The 22,527-nt window shown below is 38.5% G+C and overlaps 1 protein-coding gene across 2 annotated transcripts in view; it reads left to right on the top strand.

The window, feature by feature from the left end:
• Nucleotides 1–22,527, top strand: part of TMEM266 (transmembrane protein 266) — an 84,909-nt gene that overhangs the window by 17,871 nt on the left and 44,511 nt on the right. For both annotated transcript variants that reach the window (XM_014944544.1, XM_014944542.1), the window contains exons 2-6: nt 3,167–3,321; nt 4,483–4,583; nt 5,646–5,760; nt 8,006–8,194; nt 19,708–19,862. In XM_014944544.1, coding sequence (XP_014800030.1) covers nt 5,747–5,760; nt 8,006–8,194; nt 19,708–19,862 — 358 coding nt within the window. In that variant the 5' untranslated portion in view covers nt 3,167–3,321; nt 4,483–4,583; nt 5,646–5,746. The remainder of the gene's footprint in view (nt 1–3,166; nt 3,322–4,482; nt 4,584–5,645; nt 5,761–8,005; nt 8,195–19,707; nt 19,863–22,527) is intronic.

The raw sequence follows: 22,527 nt of genomic DNA, 5'->3' as shown, positions 1-22,527 counted from the left end.
TGTGTGGAGCTGGTTAAAATTCTCATAGAGAGGTTAAAGCAAAAACAGTTGTCAGAATTGTCAGGTTGTGATCCCTGGAAGCCTAGTTTCAGTTCTTGGAGAAAGGCGACTTGTACTAGTAGAGATGAGTGATCAAATCATGTTCATGCTGATCCTCAGGGTAACATCAATGGTGTTAGTCACAAAAGAAATTTGGCTAGTCTAATTCACAAGAACTAAATGTGGCTAGCCCTATATCACACTTCTGCTTTCTCTCTGAAACCTTGATAATGTCTGGTTAGGTATATTCTCTATTCCTATTTCAAATTTTTCTTTCTTTCCCTTTCTCTCTGTTTCTCTGGATAGCTCCATGACCTTGTCTTTCCCTTTCTCTCTGTTTCTCTGGATAGGAGATTAGGATTGCTCAGTAGGAACCTTAGCAGCTATCACTTACATTTGAGCTTTAGATGGTATAAAATTTTCATTTGTAGACTGAAATAAGAACATAACTTCTTTTTGCACGAAGGAAACAAAATTCCATTTCCTAAGAACATAACTTCTTTTTGCACGAAGGAAACAAAATTCCATTTTCTGACTTTTCATTTCTACCCCTTCCCCGGTCTTTTAAGCATTTTCAGGTTGGGTGCTTACTCCAGTTGACTATTGCTAATGGCCAGGTCTCAACACATCATCTTTGATTTGAGTGTTTCTGATCTTCAATATTTCTACTCTGTGCTGTTTGTTTCTGTGGCTGTGCCATAGTGCACTGCCCTACCCTCTTGGTATTTCTGATGTAACTTTTTGGAGCTGTACTGTGACCTGTATCAGGGAAGCCTAATACTGCCAACAACATCCTGCTTGCTTAAAAAAAAAAAGTGCAGGAAAAGAAAAATACTTTTCCTGTTGTTGCTGTTGATGAAAATGGCAAATCGGTTTCCTGGCCCAGCTCACAGTAACAGCCTCTGTGCAGGTGCCTGGCTATGGCATGAAGGAAGGAGCAGAAGCCGGGCAAGGACACCTAAAACCTGCGTGGCAGCAAACAGCAGTGTTTCCTCAGGTGTAGCCTGCTGCATTTACTTTGAATGTAAACTGACCCTGTCTGTGTGCCTGAGCTGCTGTTGGGGAACTGTGGGTGAGAATCTGAAGTGAGAAGAATGCGCCAGAATTTGGGTTTGTAGCTACTTCTAAGTACATAAGCTCAGATGTTTCAGTTAGTGTCTGTATTTTGTACAGGAGCTTACAGCTTCATGATAATACTCCTCAGGCCATAAGCAAATGCAATAGCTCTGAACCATGACTTCAGCTCAGCTAAACAGGGTACAAGTTAGTAGAATCTTTGGTCCAAAAGGCTGAAATTAATCTATCTTCCTACTCCTCAACCCCAATTGGGCCCACTCTGTTGTGGCATGTGTTTTGTAAGACTGTGCCTAAACCAATGCTAAACCACAGTTTCCATCCACAACTGGAGTATGGATTATTAATTTTTTTTAAGGTTGCTCTTGGAGTTTTGTTTTGGTGAGGTTTTTGTTTGTGTTTTTCTTTTAACTTACAGTGTATGTATGCACATGTGCTGTGCTTTAGTGTATGTTTTCCAAGCTGTGTTCTATGCTTTGTGTTGTTTAAGCTGGACTTTATCTTCTTATCAGCAAGCTGTAGCCAAGGTGTGGTGGCTGACAATAGAAGGTTCATCTAAACGTTAACAAATTAACTCAGACAGGATGTGTGCGGGGCAAGGGCGGCAGCATGGACCTTTGCTCAACTGTTGCGCATGACCCCACTTCTCAACCTGCATGGTTCAGAGCACAACCCATGATCTGTGAAGCGGTTGCTTGCCAGTGACCCCACAGAGGGGGTGAAAGAAACCATAATCAAGCAAAAGGTACCTTGCAAAATCTTTGAGGAGCACCGGCTTGTGTAATACCTGTGCAAAGAACAGAGGAAAGCAAAGCTGAAGGGCTTGAAGGCAAGTACAGCACTTTTTAAGCACTTTGAAGATCTTGCCTCAGAAAGAGCTCGATGAGCTGGGAACAACTTCCTTCACTTACTGCAGAGCGGGGAAGAGCTGAGTCAGTGTTGCTGAGATCAGAACTGCGATCCCACGCCTTTTAAGCTGGGCTACTAGTCTACAAACTTGGCTTATACAGAAAACCAGATGCAGAAATCCACTTCCCATCAGCTTGCACTGTCCACTTGGTACATACGAGACAGTATGTCAGCCATTTTGTCCAGTGACTCTGGTTTTTATACCACTCCAAAGCTTGCACTAGAAACTTTTTGGGACAATTCTTTCCTTTCTGTCTTATCTAATTTTTAAACTAATTCTGTTCAACTTGGGAAACCATGTTCCTTCTACAGCCATCTCACCTTGAAAACGTGCCACAGAACAAATAGAGTTGCTGAATTCTCACAAAATGTGCATTGCTCATACTCACATGGCAACTCAGCATGCACCATGTGCTGTCTGGTCTCAGTTCCAAGAAGTGAAAAACAAAACAAAACACCATGGAGCTGTTAACTAATTCCCTCAGAGGAGACCATGAGAGACGAGGCTATTTTGCCTACCTAACACTGAGTGGGATAGGTGTGGAGAGGGCTGTATGGAAAAAAATTCCATTCTCAGATGGTGGATGGAATACCCAAAGGTTGCCCTCTGCCCCCTGGCATATCATTGCTCTTTGCCTACGCTATATCCTATACCAATGCAAGTGAGAGATAAGTGCAGAAGAATGCAATCTCCCTGCTGTTCTTAGTTACCTTTAAACACCACTCAGTTGCACAGAAATTTCCTGTGGAAGTTGGAAGTGGTTTATGCTATATAAAAGGTGGGGATTTTTAAGGAAGTTTCGAACATATCAGATAGGTAAGGTGGAGGGGATGGAAGGAATAAGTTTCTGCAAAACATCAGTATATGTTAAGACATTTCTGTTGCTTGCATAAAGCCTAGAAAGGAGCATGAATCATAGTAATCCCTTTAGGATATAGATACACACAACCTATTACATCCATTTTGAAGGTTTCGCTTGTGCTGCCCTCTTAATGTACATATTAACTACTTGTCTTTTTAATTCATTAAATCAGCTAATACATTAGTCATCTGCACCAGAAATTACTCACTTTTTGCCTCTTTTTCTCTCAGGAAGGCTCCAGTGAGTCCTTTGGAGACTTGACTCCCTCTATCTCCTTTCAGGTCTCTTTCCACTTCACTCGTCTCACCTTTGTGAGCACCTTATGTCATGGTAACGATCCCTTCAGCTGCAGCGAGTTGGACTCTGCTCCCTGTGGAGCCATCAGAGCTATCAGAAGAGCTTGCTGCCTACTGCGAGCTGCTCCTTCGGTCTGGTGGTGAGCAAACTATCTGTAGAGCTGCCAGCTCCAGTAAGAGGGAGTAGGTCTGGCTTATTGGTGTTGCCATTGGTCAGATCTGTTTGAGTTGTAAATCAAATTTCTTTATGAATGGAGAGTATTTCCAGCTTTAGAAAACAAGAGACTGAGACTGTATTTTGGAGAGGCAAATATTTCATGTTCTACGTGAAAGGACTGCAGTTTGGCTGGCCCCACTGTTATTACTTAAGGTCCCTCAAAATCTTGAGATTAATCTAAAAACTAAGATTATTTTTATTTAAATTGAGCTGTACACCTTTTGTCATTCTTTTGTTTTCTAATGCCCCTTTGGGAGGGAAGTTGTATTAGCACTGTGCTGTCTCCCAAATAAATGGTGAGTTTTTTACTGTGTTAAGAAATTCCCATGTCTGCATCTGTCTGCCTGTCCCCTGAGGCCTGTTTCCATCAGTTTTATTCCCATTTCTAAATCAGCTGTATCCCTGGGGAATCTTTTATTCTCCAGGCCTGCAAATGCAGGTATAGTAGCATTCTCAGTTTCCTTAGTCTCATAAGACAGGTGCAAAGTGCCTCATGCCTTAACCTTTCTCAGGCTGAGGTTTGAGTAAAGTTTTTCATTAAAAATTGTTTTTCTGAAAAATGTTGTAAAATGTTAACCCAAAACAAGATGTTAGGGAGCCAACATTGCAAAACAAAGTTGATAGTTATATTTTAGATTTGTTGTGCTGGTAGGTGTAACAATTGCTATCATAAAGCTGTCGTAGGTACAGATTCAACAAATCACTTCAGTGTGTGATTTAAGCATACATAAATTTAGGCAAATATTTTAGTATTTTGCTACTTTAGGGATATAATAAATAAAATAATTCAGGGACTAGGAAGGCCAGGGAAGAGACTCCCATTCGTATTGAATGGGTTTTGAATCAAGTCTCTGCTGTATCAGGGAAGGTTTATCTGAAAAAAGTTGGCTTCTTACTCTGACTTCAGAAGTTTTATAAGGTTATAGGCAAATGGAGTGTGTGTATTTCATAAAATATATTTATTTTTCTGTTTTAAAGTCAGTGATGTTTATTTTCTTCGCATGAATAATTAAATTGCTTTTGGCTGACTTATATGCCTGAAGAGGGTGATCACAGTGTAGACCCTTTCTTTTTGCGTACCCAGGCACATTATCTGGAAAATCTGAGAATGCATTGACTACGTTTTACATTGTTACAAGGTTCCAAGACATAAAGTAAAGCTCTGGAAATGGCTTTACGAAAGATGTAAGTTCAATTTTATTAGTTGGTGTCAAGTGATTGTTAAGGGTCATACTGTTGCTGCATTTGTATGTCTCCCCTGTAAATACTTGACTGAAACTAATAGTTCAGCCTATAAGTGATCCTAGTATTAAGTTTATTATAGGAAGCATTTATCATTATCAGGAAATTTTTTTGGTGTTATTGTCAGTAATATTTTAATTTGCCAATAACTATTTCTGTTTAATTAAAATAAGAGTTTGTTTTTATGTTACTTTTCAAAATTATTTAGCTTATAATCTTGACAGTAGCTTTGCAAAGTCTCTCATGATATTTTTTTCTAAGAATTTTTGTTTCTTACATGGTATTCTCCAGTTTATATTTTTCCAGCTACTAAAACCTATATTTCAGTAGGTTTCATTCTTGCAAGCTTGTCCTCTTCCATTCTGGTTGCAGTGCATTGGTCCAGGTACAACACAAATGGAGATTCTGCCACAAACAAATGTGGCACCTTTTCGAAATGTGTTAGTGGGTTGTGTTGATCAAAATACCATCTTGCTAACAGCCCATCTGGAATGTTTGACAACATGAATTAATTCTGGGAAGAGATTTTCTAAAGTAGCAAAAGGGAGTCAGAAACAGTTCGAATTGGAAAATGGAGAACGAAAGCCCAAACTTTGTTGACAAATCTAACGCTCATCTCTATAAAGTATATTAAATTGTAAAGAAAAAAAAAGTAAATCAGTTGGTTTCCAGTAGAATTCAGTACTGAAACCATGAGCTTTCTTTGAAAATCTGCTCCCTCCTCTGATCTTGATTATCTTTCTCAACAGTGTAGTGGTTTAAAGCAAGACCTGTGTTCTTATGGAAGTATATATGTGAGCAGGTGTACATATGTCTAAGTAAATGCACTGTAACTTTACAGCTTCCATAATATGAAGGAATTAACCTGAAGTAAAACCACTTTGAAAAAGACTCATGGGGGAAATAAAATTATTAGATAAACTTGCAACAGGACAGCAAACATCAATGCAGCCCTTTGGAGTTCTTTCTACAGTGTTTTACATAACTTTGTTTTGCTTCTCACAGAGAGCTAGAAGCACTGATCTTGGAAGGCTAGAACTTCTGTGCAAAGCATCTCGCACTAGGTAAATACTGGAACCCCTGCTGATTCGGTTGCATCCTCCAACATGACCAATCCTCAGTAAGTACCATGTGAGGGTAGTTATAACCTATTTTAAATAGACAGAAACAGGTTGCTACCTGTAGGAGAATTACTTTGTGACATCAAGAGGGTTCTGTCACTATTACTGGAAGGAAAAGTTGGTATTTTGAGAAGAGGTGGCAGGATTTGGTGAGTTGTCTAAATAGTGTGAATTAGCAGGAAAAATATGAATGTTGTAAGCATGTCTGATGTGTTACTAACAGCCAGTGGTTGAAAACTAATGTGTCGCATTATCTTCAGCTCCGTTTGCCTTTTTTTTTCCTGCCACCAAACCTGTCCCAAAGCTGTTTGCTAACACTAGTCTGTTGGTTTATTTGTTCTTCTTTTCAGTCAAATCAGACAACGTCTGTCATTTAGTCTGTCTAAGAATACAGAAGGTATTCTCCCTTGCTTTAGGGAAGGCTGCACCAACCCATTTTCTTTTATAATACTGGAAATTGGATCATTGTATGCTCTTTCATGCAAAACTTGAATGAGCTTGGACTTGTAAAGGTAAATGTCCACAGGATGGCACTAAAGGTGAAAATCAAAGAAAGAAAATTCTTGCTAAAATTAGCTCTTCCCTCTGGGCTTCTGATTTCAGATTGTTTACAGAGCAATACAGTTCTGTTGGAAATGAAAGAATCTCATTACTTTCTATTATTAGTTAGACAAAGAATAAAATAAAATAAAATGAGCCTTTAGGTTGTTCAATAGGACTTCCTTTTGCCTCTACTTTCTGCCATAGTATGACGCAGTTTCAGCCTTTCCTGCTAAATACTTGAAATATAACAGCATTTTCCAATTTTTAAAATTACTTTCTTGTGTAATGCTGGCAGCTGTTAGCTTCTTTTAATTTAGGAATAATGTTTTCCATCTGAAAGGGTTAGTCTAATGGTAAGGCTCTGACCAATAGAATCTTTATCTCTTTCACATAGAATTTTAGTTCCTACACCCACATCATTAGACTTACAAGATATATGAGTTAAGAACTCTTTTAAATTATTCATTTTTTTCTGGAAAAAACCCTGAACTGTTACTCAGGTTGCTTGAATAGCTGGAAGATTTTAATAAGCTTCTTTAATGCAAAATCACCAATGCAACTTTTCCAGTCAAATAACAGAGGGAACTTAGGTGCTAAACACTTTTTTAACTATATCCCTAAGGAAAAAGAGTATCTGCACACCTGCTATTGAAAACCTCTGACAAGTAGCCTGAGATTTCTTCAAAAGCTAACAAGCTCCCCTGGATGAAAGCTAGGGAAGTTTATGCTTGCACCTACTCAGAATGAAGTGGAGCAAGCAGCTTTCACTGGGTACTGCAAAGGATCACTCCCTGCTGGGGCCTGACATATAAGCCCTCTCCTACAATGAAGTCATCTTTTGCATGCGCTGGATAACATGCTCACTGACAAAGTTTGAGCTTCTAGATAAGAAGAATCTTGTTATAAATGTAGAAGACACGAGAATAGTCAGACTCTGGTTTTACCTGCACGGAGTTCTCATTAATGTTAGTTGGGGTGGTAGAAGAATACATGTTCAAATTTAAAAGTTCAGATTTAGTATGTAAGGATAGCTAAAATAATCTTTACAGAGGAGTCCATAATCTTCTGAATCATTGTTCTCCTTTCAGAATTATTTTGAAATAACTTGTAACAGAAAGTTCCTTTCTAGTTGAATGAAACAAAGTCGCCATCCATCAAAACTATTTGAATATTGAGCCACCATGGAAGAGTGGTCAAACTGGTCAAAATTAACAGTTGATTTGTATATAAAGATTAATAAGCTTAGTTAGTCAGTTCTCACTGATGTGACTTACAGTGCAGTGAGTTTTTAGTTGGCATAGTTACATGCCTTCTTTCTGTTTGCACAAATATTTTGCTTTTGGGTTCATACATTGTTTCCGTGCTTGTTTGTTTGTTTATAACACATCCATTTATATTTAGTGCTTTTGAAGCAGATTCAGTAGCGTGAAATGCTGTTCTCCTTTGTCTGTGAGGCTTCTGTTGATTGCAGTGGGTTCTACAAAGGAGAGTTTGGAGAGATGTGGTCTGTCGGCACAATGAGGACAGCTCACGCAGTGACCTTGCAATGGCCTTTTAAGTTGCTGGCTTTTTAGGATTATGTGAAGTTCTTGTTTCTAACATATTTTTACTTGCTTGCTTCGTTATTTATTTATATTTGTTTATATGTATAAGCGTGTAAAGAGAGGGTTGTTGTTTTTTTTTTACTTATTACATTTTCAGGCCTACAATAGAAGGCGGTGTTTCAGAAGTTGAGATAATTTCACAACAAGTGGAAGAAGAGACCAAAAGCATTGCTCCTGTACAGCTTGTTAATTTTGCTTATCGAGATCTACCTTTAGCTGCACTTGATTTGTCTGTGGCTGGGTCCCAACTTTTGTCAAATTTGGATGAGGAGTATCAAAGAGAAGGGTAAGTATAAAGGAGAGAATTTTTTTTTTATAGAGTTAGGTTATAGGAATTTTATGGCCTGTAAAAAAGAAAACCTTGAGGTGGAGAAGTGCAGCCAGTTGTCCTGAAACTTTTTAACACCATTGTCGCAGGGTGGAAGTGACTTTTTTGATATACCTCACCTGTGCTGGTCTGGGGCTCTTTACAATTCTAAGTGATTCATAGCTGGTATTTGACCACAGTCTGGAAGCCTTCTGTCAGGGAAAACAAGACTAAGCATCTAGCCCATCAGATGAGAAGAATGGCATGGTGAAAGCTCTTTGTGAAAGTGTCTCAGGGGAATTTCAGGAGTTATCTGCTGTGATTCTTGTACATAGTTGTGCATCTCCTGACTGAGAGATAATGACAGTACTGCTGATTCCTGGACAGACTGTGTACTTTTCACAGAATAATTTGAATTGCATAGTTTATGTGAGAACGTTGTCTTTGATAATGCATATACATATTACTCCTGTTTTCATAGAACAACTGTTCCAGTTAATGGAATAAAAGATCTTAATCAGTTCGTAACATTTGCCCAAACATAACCCAGTGTCAGATTATGTAGCATTGTTGTCCTACAGGACATTAGAAGTCATCCTTATGCCTGGTTTAGGCTTGAAGTGGCTGTAGGTGGACTGCTATACTAAATTTTTTATGAAAGATTTGGGTCAACTGGAGAGAATCCAGAGGAGGGCAGTGAGAGTGATTAGAGGCTCAGAAAACCTGCCGTGGAGTACTGATTGAAATTACTGTTTCTGTTTCACATGAAGAAGAGACTTTCAGGGGAGCTTATAAGAGAACAGTCTGTTATCAATCTCCATGATGTTTAGGACAAGAAGTAAAAAGCTTGAATTGCAGTAAAGAGGAGAACAATGAGGGTAGTGAAGTGCTGGTGTAGACTACTGCTGTGTATGGGGAGATGGGGAATAGAGTCACAATCACTAGATGTCTTTAAGAAGATGCATTTGTCAGGAATGATAACACTATAGTTTAACATCCCTTGGGACAGAGATTAGGTGAACGCTCATGCCTAGCTCCTCTGATTCTGTGATTACTGTTCCACTGAACATACGTATCCCCTCTGATTCTGTGATTACTGTTCCACTGTGTGTTGCACTGAACATATGTATACTCCTCTGTCAATAAGATCCATCTAAAAGCACTTCACAGTAAGTCATACAGAGCTCTCATTGATGAATTGAAGGCTTTATATAAGCCTTCATTTATTAACAACTGAATGTGTTTTAACCTGCGCTTAGGAATCGGCAGAGACCTGCTTGATCTCTGCTCAGCAGGTATTCTGTATGGTAGTCAGGAAGCAGTATGTAAGGAAGGCTCTTGCCTTTAATTTCTTTCCAAATTGGACTTTGTGAGACATCTCCAGAAAGTTGTTACTCCAAACGAGGGGAAATACATTTCAAGTAGGTTATATAAGTGTGGTACAACTGTAACATAAAATACCCTGCATAGCAAAAGAGGCACTTGAAAATTAATTTGAGTGTGCAGGTGTAACCCTCAGGCTATTTTGGTGCTGAGTAAATACCAGTTTAGTTAAAATATGCATTTTTATAGATTTTTATGATCCGAAACTCAATTCTTCACTGTGCCAAAGTGCACAGTTCTCTCATTGTAACCATTTGAGCAGCTTTGCAGTCTTAAGCATGGAAATAGACTTGTCATTCTTTTCCCCAGCAGAGATCTCTTCCTTCACACAGACTTCTTTTGTGGCTTTATCAGTCTGAACGGAAATAAGCAGGTGCCATCTAGATCTCCCAGCTGTAGAGTGGATTCTCTGAAGAAAATTCAAAGCTTTAGTTTGTATGTCTCAATGTATTTTGACTGAGTTTGTTCAGCTGGGTCCCAGGACTGCATCTGCCTTGTGGGAATGGCAGCTTCTTCCTTTCAGAAGCACTGATCGCAACTGATGCCCTGTGAAATTTAGGAGCAGAGCTGAGCTCAAGAAGCACAGCAGCAAAAGTAAAATACTGTCCCTATACCACCTCATGGCTTGTTTGGGAATATGTCTGGTTTTATGAATGTGGTGTAATTTCTTTCTCACGTCCTTGTTATATGTGACTGGCTTCCACCTGAGTACGAAGGAGATAGTGTGGGCCAGATCAGTTCGGTGCAGGAACTGCCAGCTACATCTCTCTCATGTATGAAGACAGTGATGTGGGAAGGGCAGCAGAGGAGATGGCAGAAAATGTCTAAGTCCTTGTATTTTCTGCCAGCATCCATCTTTGTGTTAGACTAATGCTTCCATACAGGTTGCAGGTGGAGGTATCTCCCAGGAGATACTTCCAATGCCAGAGAGTACTAAAAGGTGACGTAGGGCTCATTTTCCTCTCCGTGGCAGTCTGCATTTGTTGCAGACTCCAAGTGTTACCTTCTGTATACTTTTCCCTGAGGATTTCAGGGAAGGTGCCAACCTGTATGGCTCTGTTGTTCTAGATCTGTAGCTAATCTAGGCAAGTTGTAGTCATCTGCAGCAGGAAGGTGTGGCACATCCCTGTGCTGGGAAAATGCTGGTTTGTTGTTACAAGTTGCATGTGTCCATAACCTGTAGTTTTCCACATAATTGGCCACAATCCCCGTTCTTGATGTGGGTTGTCACACTTCATCACTAGTAAGTCTCCATCTCCATGCACAGCGTAACAAGATAGACATGAATCTAGAGATTAATGAGTTGGCAATAAAGGATTCTTCTGGTTTAATGGTTTCGTTGTGTATACCCTGAGGCTATCCTCTAACTTTTCTTCTTTAAGGCCAGAAGGTGTTCAGGGTCCAAGCATAAGTGCAAATTTAACCTGGTTGCTAACTAGGGGAGCTTTTTGTTTTGTCTGAGAGAATGTTTCTCTCAATAAACCAGATATTAATATGCAACCAGGAATAGGTGGGTCACAGCTCAGCTCTTTGTGTGCCTGGAAACTCTCAGATGGCATCAGAGTAGCTACCCCTCCCATGAGAAAAGAAAAAAAGAAAAGGAAAAGCAAAAAGAAAGAAAAATTATGGTCTGTCTTTTGTTAGACAGTCTGTATGTAAACTGACATTCTCATTGCTTTAAGAATACTGGAATAAAAATCTTATTTTGTGCGGTTTGATTGATCTTTGCTCTATCATATCAAATGCTCAGGGCAGTCAATTCCCATCTGTCAGTGTTGTTGAAAGAATTTTGTGGACAGTTTGAGCTGTTTTTGTCAGACATTTAGTTTACAATGCTGATCCCTGTGCTAAGCAACAAAGAAAGGACTGCAGATTAGACGGCGCATTAAGCCTGTCCCTGAAGTACACCTGTAAGTAGTGAAAGGGTAATCAGGCAAGAAAAATCTTTCCGCTCTCCCAGAAACCCTCAAACGAAACACAAAATACGTGGGCTGAGCAAAAATTCTTTTCCCTCTGTAGACTTCTCAAACAGGGACAGTACAAAGATGTACATGATGGAAGTTGGTTAAGTTGGATGGAATCTGCATTGCAAATATTCTCACTCATAATAAATCATGTGGATGGACTGGTATTGCCTTCTTTGCACTGGAGTGAGGTGCCTGTGGCCTCCCCATGTGGGACAGGAGGGATTCCTGCAGCTGGCTTGGTTCCTAGCTGCAGTGAGGCTGATGTGCCTGGTGTTAATAGAGCTGTGGGTCTTACTCTTTAGCAAAAAGAAATTTTCTGATAAATACCAACAATATGTAACTATAGCATTTTGAGTTTATGTGACTATAGGATTCTCTGTCGCACTGTGAAGAAATAGGAACTTGGTTCTCAGAACCAATATGAATGTGATGTTCATTACTTAATATTCCTGCTGTACTGCCCTGCAGTTAACTTGGTAGAATCATCCTTAGATATTGCTGCTGTGCACTGTACTCCATGCTTAGACATTGTAGAAATGGTTGAGCTATAGGCTGGAGACATGTAGGTGAGGAATAAACTCATTCAAAAAATGTGCCTTGGATGCCAGGGAAGGCTTGTGGTGTATGCTTCTAACATATCTGTAACAGATTAGGTGATACTCATGTACAAAAAGCAGCAGCAAAGTTGCCAATTTTCTTCGTGTCGGTGAATTTATTGGAGAGGCTGTGTCTGCATTGAACTCAGCTTGCATGAAAAGAGTATGTAAATGTTTTCTTAAGGAGACTAATCACCCAGAAAGCTGAGGAGATTTTTTAATGTTAACATTAGCTTTAAGTGCCACTCTTCATTTCTTTTTTTTCCAATCAAGCATTCTGTTTTTCCAAAAATTTCTTTCTCTGTTCTATTTTTGCATCAATAACCAACAAAAATGAAGGGGAATAGTTGAGAAATTGACAACATGCATAAAATGGTACATACGTGCTAAAGACAAGTGGGGATAGAGAAAAGCTCTCCTTCCTGTATTTTCCTTAAGCTCCAGTTTGGAGGTATCATTCATAATAAATTATAAAAAAATATACAGACAGTACAAAACAGGCTGTATTTTTTTTTTTTTTGAGAATATGCAGTTAGGCAGTGAGCCTGTCTGTAAAAGGATCCGTGTTTAATGGGGGTGAGAAGCACGGGAGAGAGATACACCAACTTTAAATTATTTGTTGTATTTTATTTAGGATACAGCTCTTGAATTTTTATATTTTAAACAAATTTGAAACATGAAAGTGCTTTGAAATACCATGTTTTACATCAACAGCTGTAAAGGTTGGGAGTTCATACAGTTAATGTGACTCACTTGACATTAGCTGTAAATAGTCATGCCATTGTAATTTAATCATTTATGATCGTCTGTTCATAGCCTTGGATTTGTTTGGTTGCAGCTAGAAAGTGCATTAAACAGTAGGAATATCTGGGGAAAAAAGCTATAGGAAGGGATAGAGAGACAAAAAAAGGAAGGGAAACCAAAACAGAACAGAGATGCTCAGAGATTCAGAAGTTAACACAGGAAAGAGTCACGAGCTTTTAATTTTAAATTGGTTGCAAGCCTTCACCGGTGAATGTATTCACCCATTCTGGGAGAAAAGGCTGTCTGTTCCTTCAGTCTGTCTTCTGTAATTGCATGAAGTGGATGCCGTTGTTTCTGGGTTTTGTATTCATCTTTCAGTTTTTATTTTGATCTGTTTGTGGTATTTTACTTGTGTTTTTACAAAGCTTAAAGGTGCTTTAACTAAAAGAACTTGAATGGACCAAGTTCTCACATTTCTCTTGTTTTCTCCTCTTCTTGTATTTATCTGGCAGCATAATTAAAAACCAGTCCCTTTTCTGAAAAGTTCTGTGCACCTCATGCAGATCCTGGAGCACATCATTTTGATAGGTCATGAATAATGAGGTCCAAGCTCAAGATAAAGTGAAAAGGTTTTGGAGGGCAGAACTACTTCATGTAGCGAGCAGGCTCCTTGCATTTACAAAAGTGACTTTAAATTTATTTTTAGCTGCCAGCCACAGTCTGAATCCAGAAAGATGGCGCAAAATCTTAACAGCAAAATACTGTGAATGAGACTGTAGTGCTGATTTGTTCTTTGTGCAGTACTATATCTCTGCTACTCTCTCTGTTCTGGTCCAAATCTAGGACCTGCACTGCAGCAGAAAATGAGCATTCAGCACAACAGAATCTGTGAGGTGACTTCACTAGAGAATACATGAAATTTTGGGCTGTTATAGGGATGTTCATAAAGAAGTTTAGAAACTTCTTTTTCTGTACAGATCCTTTTAAGTGTTTATCTTTGTAAATGTTGTTTCCCAGAATAGCTCATTACTGTGTTTATCCCAGTACCAAAATTCTTTGAGTGTCCCTCTAATGTCTTTTATCAGTAACACCAACTGGTAGACGAAGTGTTACTGTAAGTAAAAAAATACAATTTTCTAGCTTAGTGGTTTTCAGATGTTTTTGATTTTTAGATCTTTCTGTGTTTTTCCAACAGAACTCTCTTTTACCAGGTACTTTTTGTGGGTAGAAGTGTAGTAGTTGTAGCCCACACACCACTGCAAAGGTCATTCTTGGAGAGTGGAAATTACATGGGTCTGATTTCTCTCATTTAACATTGGAATTAATTGTCTAAATTGGAGAAGATATGGCTTGGTTCAAAAACTGAAAGATCAATATGCCATAGGACAAAGGAGAAATGTGGAAAAGAGGAATATTAGTCCACGAGAAGGTTAGCAGTCTAAAAGCAAATCAGATATTAGGATTCATGAGGAAAAGGAGTAGAGACTAAAAGAGAGGCCATTGTTGTGCCTCTCTGTATATCCAAGTTTTGCCCACGTCTTGAATGTTCTGGTCCCTGTCAAAAAGGACATGGTAGCTATAAAAGAACTGGAAAAGATTTAAAGGAAAACAGTGATCAAAGATGTGATACAGCTTCCATTGGAGATTAGTATGTAAAATAGGACTCTTCAATCTGGAAAAGAGAAGATTGACATGAGATTTGGTTGAGATTACAAAATCTGTGACACAGTGAGGTTAAAGTAAGGTTTGACACACACCACACTGCCCTCCCAGTAGAGGGTCTAGGACACACTAATAGATCAAGGCCCAGTTCAAAAGAAACAAAAAGAAGTTGCTCTTTGCACAGAGGGCAGCAGATGTGTGGAACTACTTTCTAAAGGATGTGTGGTGGCTAATAGCTTATCTAGTCTTAAGGGGAGGTTGGACAAGTTTGTAGAAGAGAAATTCATTAAAGGTTGCTAAGTAGAATCTGAGAAACCACATATGTCTCAGGAAATCACCAAGTTGAAAATAGTTGGATGTTGTGAGAGTTTTAAGGGGAAGTATTATATGTTTACTATGCTCGTAGTCATCTTGAGACATCTGCTCATGGCCACTACTGGAGACAGGATACCCAGCTTTTGTTCTGACCTGGTATGGCTGTTCTTATGTTTTTTAAAGGTTGGTCATGCTGAGGACCTTAGCATAAAAAGGAAAAACCTAATAGGCAACTTTCTAATGAAAGGAGTGATATACCAGGTAATCACAGAATGTCTATAAGCAAACGTTGTGATATACACCTATAAAGAAAGTACAAATGATCCTAGAAAGCATGAAGTACTTCAAATAGAGCTGGGAAGCATTCATGTAATTGAAGTTGTTCCAAAATATTATGTACCACTCTTGTCTATACTAACATGCAGAGGGGACAACTAGGACAGTAGTAAAACCTGTCTGTTTTACAAAAAGCATGGCTTAATTAAATTATATGAGTGGGTGCCATTGCTGTGTCTAAATGCATCACGGACAAAATGCCAGCAAGCGAAAAGAACTAATCAAGCTAAAGAACAATATTGGCACAAGAGCAAATACGTATAAACTGGCCATGTGTGACTTTAGGCAGAAAAATAGGGGAATCTTTCTTGCCATTTGAGCAATGGAGTTTTGCAGCAGTCCTCCAAGAAATGGTGTGGAGTTTGAAATAGTAAAACTTTTATGGGAAAAAAGAATGAGGGTGCTCTCAATAGTTAAACTTCTGTAGTAAAGCTAAGCTTGTAGAAGTCCAGGAAAGGAGTGCAGAGCATTGTCAGTTCCTTGGAGCTGCTCAAGGCCTCCAGCTGCTACCTGGAGCCTGCTGTGAGGCTCTGCTGTCTGTTTTGTCTCAGCCAAACTTTGTACTGTTACTCAGCCTTTCTGGGTTTCTGTCACTTCCTGACCATGGCCTTTCTGCCTCTTCAGAGAGTGATTTGGATCTCATCCATCCTTCTGTTTTCTGATCATAGCCATCTTGTGAGATGCAAACACTTGCTATTTAGCCAAGAAGAAAAAAAGGCAGGGTAAGGTATAACACAGATTTTGGAGTATTTGTTTGCAAGACCAGAAAATAGAAACAGTGACAGCTGCTAACAGCTTGAACAAATTGTTTGTAGTGGATCCTTACCAAATAAATATGTTAAACCTTCCCCGGTTTTGCCTTATGTTCTTTTTTCCAAGCTGTTTTTTAATAAAACTGGCAGTGATGATGACAGATTGGTTTTCCACAAAGCCATGTGTGAAAATATCTTTAAAAAGAATTACCCCTGGTAAAATTCCACTAAATATATTTTAATGTCTCATAACAAAACTTTACAACCCTGGATCACTAACAGAAAAACTTCACAACCCTGTATCACTCACAGAAGTTGCCATGCTAGTACATTTATTTACTTCATCCAGGCATAGTTAAGTAAGGTAAGTAATATTCCTGTTGTACAGGTGGAGTAACTGAGGTGCCTAATGAGCCTGTTTGAAGTCACATAGTAAAGTTGTCCTAGGTTATATTTTACTTGTCTCTGTAGAGTGCAAGGCATCCACAGACAACACAATCAGGACACCAAAATAGGTTCTACTTGCTCTCTGAACAAAATAGGGCACTTTTTTTTAATACCTTTTTTTTTGTCTGTAGTGAGGGAAAAAGGTGTTTTACTTATATATGGTTGTTATGTAATCTCTTCATAAATTTATGAGCTGTGTAAGTTAACTTTTTGGGGTTTTTTTGAAAGGTCTGTGTAGCTTAGTTTCTAATCTGAGCTTTACACTTAGTGTAGCTTTGCAGTGTTGCAGGGGAAACGGCCAGGGTTTGGAAGGTAAGTTTAAACCCATACTAATTCTGGTAGAGTTTGTTTTTCTCAAGTGCCAGATTTCTTATCTGTTAAATGGATGAGCGCTTACACATCGGTAGGAAGAGATAGTACTCCACTGAGACAAGTCAACAGGGTTGAAGAAGATGAGATTTGTGTATTAGGAATCGGTATGGTTAGCATGTCAACAGGTTTATCTAAAATGTATTTCTAGTTGGAGTGTAGTTCCTTTTATTATTTATGTCTATCCTTTATAAGAGGTAAGAAGCAAAAAAACCCCAAACCCCAAAAACAACAACAACCCAAGGCAAGATCAGGACTGTACTATACAGGAGTGTAAAAGTAGCAGGGAATGAGCTAGTTAAGCAGCACCAAGAAAAGAAACCATCCAGTGCTTCTTTTAGAGCACAATGTGATTGTTAATGTTGTCTGATTCAGAGGGCTTGGAGGAAGTCTGGGAAGAGGTCTGCCAGGCAGCAGTGTGAAGATGCTGATGACTGTACTTTCACAGGGCAAGTGTTGAACAAATGCACCTTGGTGTAGTAAATTAAGATAGGAAGCTGGAGGTGTTTTTTCAGTGCTTAAATTTTAAACACTTTCATCCCTTTGAAACCAGTTTATATATTTTATGAGTAATATATAGGTGTAAACATGCAGATGATCTGCACTTGACCTCTTAAGTTGATTCCTTTTCCAATCATAAACTGTTTTGTTTCGTTTAGTTCAGAAGCATTTTGAAATCAGTGGAATGTTAGTACTGCAGCAGTGGAATAACTCCACATTCTTTAGCATTCTATAAGTACTGATTGTTTTGAACAATGATTATCATGGTGATACATGACATGCTGAGTATCACAGTTGATTTATTTTTACTGGTACATTTGTTGTATTTGAAAATCTCAACTACGTAGAGCTTTTAAAGGAATGTACTTAGGCCCTCTACTGATCATTCTGAGAACAGGAAAGAGGAAAAACTGCCATGCAATATGAAAATGCTGGCAAAATGGGTCTATTTGGAAAAGGGAAGATAAATGGAGGAAGAGAAGAGAACTAAAACCTGTTCAATTTTAAAAGGGCCATTCCCTAGCATTATTTTTAGAAAGATCTAAAAAACCCAAAATAGCAGTTGCAGTAAAGACTAGTTATCCTGTTTTGAGATTATGTAAAATAAAATCCATTAAAAGATGAAGTTTGCAAAAAGGCCCTGTCCCGATGCCTTTTTTTCCTTAACTTTTAAAAATGCCTATTTAAAAACCTAGTGCATCCTATATTCAGGCAAGAACCGTAACAAAGTTAAACTAAGGGAAAGTTTCTGATAGTAACACTTGTCAAATCTTCTTTGAAGTTTTAAGAGTCAATTGAGGAGATCTTTTAGGTCAGGTAATCAGGCAATCTGAGTACAAGTATTTAGTTGATATGCTTAATTCTAAGAAGCTACTTCAAAGTGTCAAGTCCCTGAGCACTGCTTAGAATCACTTTCTCCCGCATTTTTGAGTGTGGGTATGTAAAGGAGTGTTTTATGATGTTTCTCCAAGTGTTTGCTTATAACATGGGTTATTGAGTCTGAGCTGCTTATTTGGAATTGATCAGTATCATATTTTCTTGTGTACCATTGATTTCTGAGCTGCTTATTTGGAATTGATCAGTATCATCATATTTTCTTGTGTACCATTGATTTCCGTGTATTGATATTTTGGTGCAGGCAATGTGGTTACTGCACCACACTTCTGTATGCTTGCAGCTTCTTAAAACTCTAGTTAATAAATCACATCAGCTCTTTATTAGCTAATGTGTATTTACAGTGGTTTGAAAATATGAAGTGTCAGGCAAGCATCAGAACTTTCTGAGCTGAGTCAGTACAAGAACATTACAGAATGCTACGATGAGAAATTATACAGTACTGTGTCAAAGCAAAACTACTGGGGGATTGTAGGAGAAAAAAAAATTATCAGGGTGGGCTTTATGCTTCTGAATTTCTTGCTACTGTTATTCCTATTACAAATATTTTCAAAAGAAAAAAAAGATTATTTTTTTAACAACCCACTTGAAAATGTGTATCTGCATTAGCACAATACTAATGCACTATTTACTGATTCATCAACTTCCTTCCAAAGTTCTGGTCCTCGTAGCCTTCTCACAGCTTCCTTCATCTTGCCTAAACCTGCTTTTTCCTCCAAAACAAGGGGACCTCATCTAAACTAGGTTTGGGAGCAGTTCCTGATGCATACTGTCCCCCAAAGTGTGCTTCTCCAAACTCTAGGAAACTTCTTTTTGGCCTGGTCCACAAACAGATTGGTGAGAGTCAGACAAGCAGACGAGCTAGACAGCTTTGGCCAGTTGCTGACACGTTTTCAGGCTGTGTATATTTGATAGCACAGGTGTAGCTGTGGAGCCACTGAGCTTATTCTTCAGTGTTTTCCAGATTCCTATTACTCTTTTCCACGATGTCATGGACTGATTCTTGCAAACGAAATTTGGCTGCTCTTGTCTGATTTGTCTCATATGAGAACAGGGGTAAAGGTGCACGACCATAAAATTCAATAGCAGAGAAATTCTTAAAAAACATCATTAGTTTCTAACTTAATAGCAGAGTCCTGCTATGCCTTGGTACTCACAGATAAGTGAATGCAGCATGTGTGTTGAAATAGAAAAACATAGAAAATAGTAAGACAGGAAGAAAGTTAGAAAAGTATGTATGATAATTAGTGTTGCATTACTCAGTGCATTGGAAGGCACTTGAACACTGATACACTCCAGAGGGTTGGAGAGACATATAAGATCCCCGGAGTGAAGTTTTTTGTGAAGTGTTTTTCTCAGTAAAGAAACCAATAAAAGTGAGTTTTGCAAAGTCTTTATACATTATTGCTGAGTGTATTCTTAACAGCAGAACTTGTCATTTTGAGTTCACTGCTCTTTAGCTCTCTTCCTTTTTCACTTCTTCTTCTTTTCTTTTCTTGTTTTTCCTCTTAATTTTATTTCCTTAGATCTAACTGGCTAAAACCGTGCTGTGGGAGACGAGCAGCTGTGTGGCAGGTATTTTTGCTCAGTGCAAGTCTCAACAGTTTCCTGGTAGCCTGTGTAGTATTGGTGGTGATTCTTCTGACTCTGGAACTCCTAATAGATATAAAGCTTCTCCAGTGTGAGTAGGAGGATTTTTTTTTAATTTTTTTTTTTTTTTTAATTTTGATTAAATAAAAGCTTAACTTGCCGGGAGGTTTTTGAAGGGGGGGAGGATGGTGGGGATTTTTTTTTTTTCTGCTATATAAATGATTACTAGGCTAGGTAAAAAAAGTGTTTTTGTGGAACCCTGGTATAGTGAAGTCAGTCTCTTCCTTATTTTGCTGACCAAATTCAGTATAGGACAAATTTTCAAAGGATACAAGCAGAGTCTATACACAGAGATCTGCACATTTTGTCATTAGTACTGGAAAAAGTCTGTCCTTTACAGACACACTCTGTATACACAGAAGGAAGATAATTTGTGCATCATTTAATCTCACATGCATATGGGTAGACAGAAGTGATGAACTTGCTAGGGTATTTGGTACTGTCTCTATTATTAATTTTCTTCTGCTGAGGTGGGTAGAAATTGAAATTATGGATTCCTATCTTGTAATGCACTGAAATGAGATTTTCGTTCTACTTTGCTAATATACTGGGAGTCAAACAATAGTTTAAATGGTTTTGCTTTATCTGAATTCACTCTACGGAGGTTCCACAACGGAAATTTTATTACTGCTGTTTTGCTTCCTAATTCTTTTTTTTTTCCTACTGCTCTTTTCCTCCATTCCTTTTTTTTTTTCTTTTTTTGCTTTTATGATAAAAAGCTGACATGAACACAAACACCAGCTGCATTTTTCCCTATGCTAAGTGTTGAAGAGCAGCCTCTGTCATCTCTGTAGAATCTCAGATATGTTGAAATGGCAGTGATGGGATTCAGAAAATCCCATAAATACAAGAATAGATAGCACAAAAGAGTCATGGTCTGGTATCTTCTATGGCAACTTTAAACTGAGCAAATGAACTTTTTATTCTGTTGAAGTCCTTTGATTCTTGTGATTTGTCAATTGATATTAGTGGAGTTAGATTTCACTGTAAAGATTTAGGTATTGCAATTGTATTAAGATTTTTTAGGGGACTATATTGATAATTGCAGCTATTTTATAAACCCTGTAAGATGAATAAGTGACTAAGCTGTCTTTCCACATCGCTGCCCGCCATTCACACCCCTGTCTGTCCGTAGTATGCACTGTTCTGAGCACAGACACTCCGTTACAGTTGTTATTTTCTGCAGTCTCTGGTGATTTACCATTTTGGATGAGGAAGGCCAGAATTTGGACAAGTCTGCTGCTTTCAAAAAATGTCAGGAATTCTAATTGTGGGTATGAGTTCTTAAAAATTGAATTTGGAAGAAGCTTCCAATAATATTTATTGAGGTGCCACATCTTTCTGTTTATGTAGAGAATTGTCACTTCCTGTAGAGCCAAAGAGTTTTAAAAACTATTTCTCTTGATTTCTCTTAGATTTTTAACACGGTTTTGGAGACTCTCCTCTGGAAGCACCTGCTTTCTTATAACTTATTTTCCTGAAGGATCTTCTAAAGAAAGCTGTATTTTAGGGAACATTCCTCCTCTATGTGTCAAGTGCATGTGATACACTTAAAAGCTCTGCAGCTTAGACCTTGTGCATGACCCCCAGTGTTTGGTTGAGCCAAGTGGTTTCAGTGTTCGGAGGCTGCCCCTGCCTGTGTGGAGTTTCTCAGCACCTGAGAAAGGGCCCGTTCCGCGCTGTGTTGCTACTTCTTGTTTTAATTAATACATCAACCCATCAGGTTGTTAAGTTGAATACCTTCTATTTTGTTTTAAAATCAGATAAGGCTATCTTGGTGGGGCTGATAGAAGTATTGCAGTTGTGTCATATGAGGAATGTGTGTCACTTACCTTAAGGTTTTAAAAAGCCATTACACTAGAATTATGTTTTTCAAAATGTAATTACAGTTTTAAATGATTCCTTATTCTGTATGAAATCAACCAATACATTAGGATATGCTACAGCACATCACTGCCAATTTTGTTCATAATAACAACTGCTAATCCACATTATAGACTGTAATTACTTAGGAAGCCTCCTTTTTTTAAAAAAAAAAAAAAAAAGCTGGCATTTGCTTTGCCTGTGACATTTTGAGAGCATCATTTTCCTCTCATACTTTTAGCGCAGTCTTTGGTTGCACTGTGCACTTCTCCTGTACACAAAACTGTCAGTGTCAGTGATAGAGGCCACATTTGTAAACGTGTAGGTCACACCCATGAAAAGGACAGAGACCTTTCAGGGTGTTTTAGCACAGAGCATATTCATGCCAGAATTAGAAACCCCAGAAATAAGAGGACATATAATAGGTCTTTTATTATAGGTCTATGTCCTGTAATCAGCTTTTTGAGTCCTATCTTCAAAGCTCTTTGCATGCATTAAGGAAATAACATCTCAGTACCTTGTGATGTTTTGTAAATGCAGAAATAGATAGATATTAAGTCACTTGCATTTCAAAAAAAGAAGGTCGTGGCAGGTTCTAGCCCCCACTCCTCAGAAATATTGACCATGCTGTCCCTTTGTCCTCTTCAGTAGTTTTGGAGGAAAGCAGCTCAGGAAGTTATCTTATTGCCCTCCTTCTGCAACCAGCTACAGCAGGTGTGTCTGTCAAAGGCATTCAGCCTTCCTGCAAACTGTGAAGCTTTTCAAAAGCTCCACTCCTGTCCACTTGGTTGCTGGATCAGGGCCCTGTCTGAGTCCCCACATTGCTGTGCAAA

This window comes from Calidris pugnax, unplaced genomic scaffold (genome assembly GCF_001431845.1).
Source record: "Calidris pugnax isolate Ruff unplaced genomic scaffold, ASM143184v1 scaffold70, whole genome shotgun sequence".
Taxonomy (NCBI): domain Eukaryota; kingdom Metazoa; phylum Chordata; class Aves; order Charadriiformes; family Scolopacidae; genus Calidris; species Calidris pugnax.
This window is presented reverse-complemented; position numbering and strand designations above follow the sequence as displayed.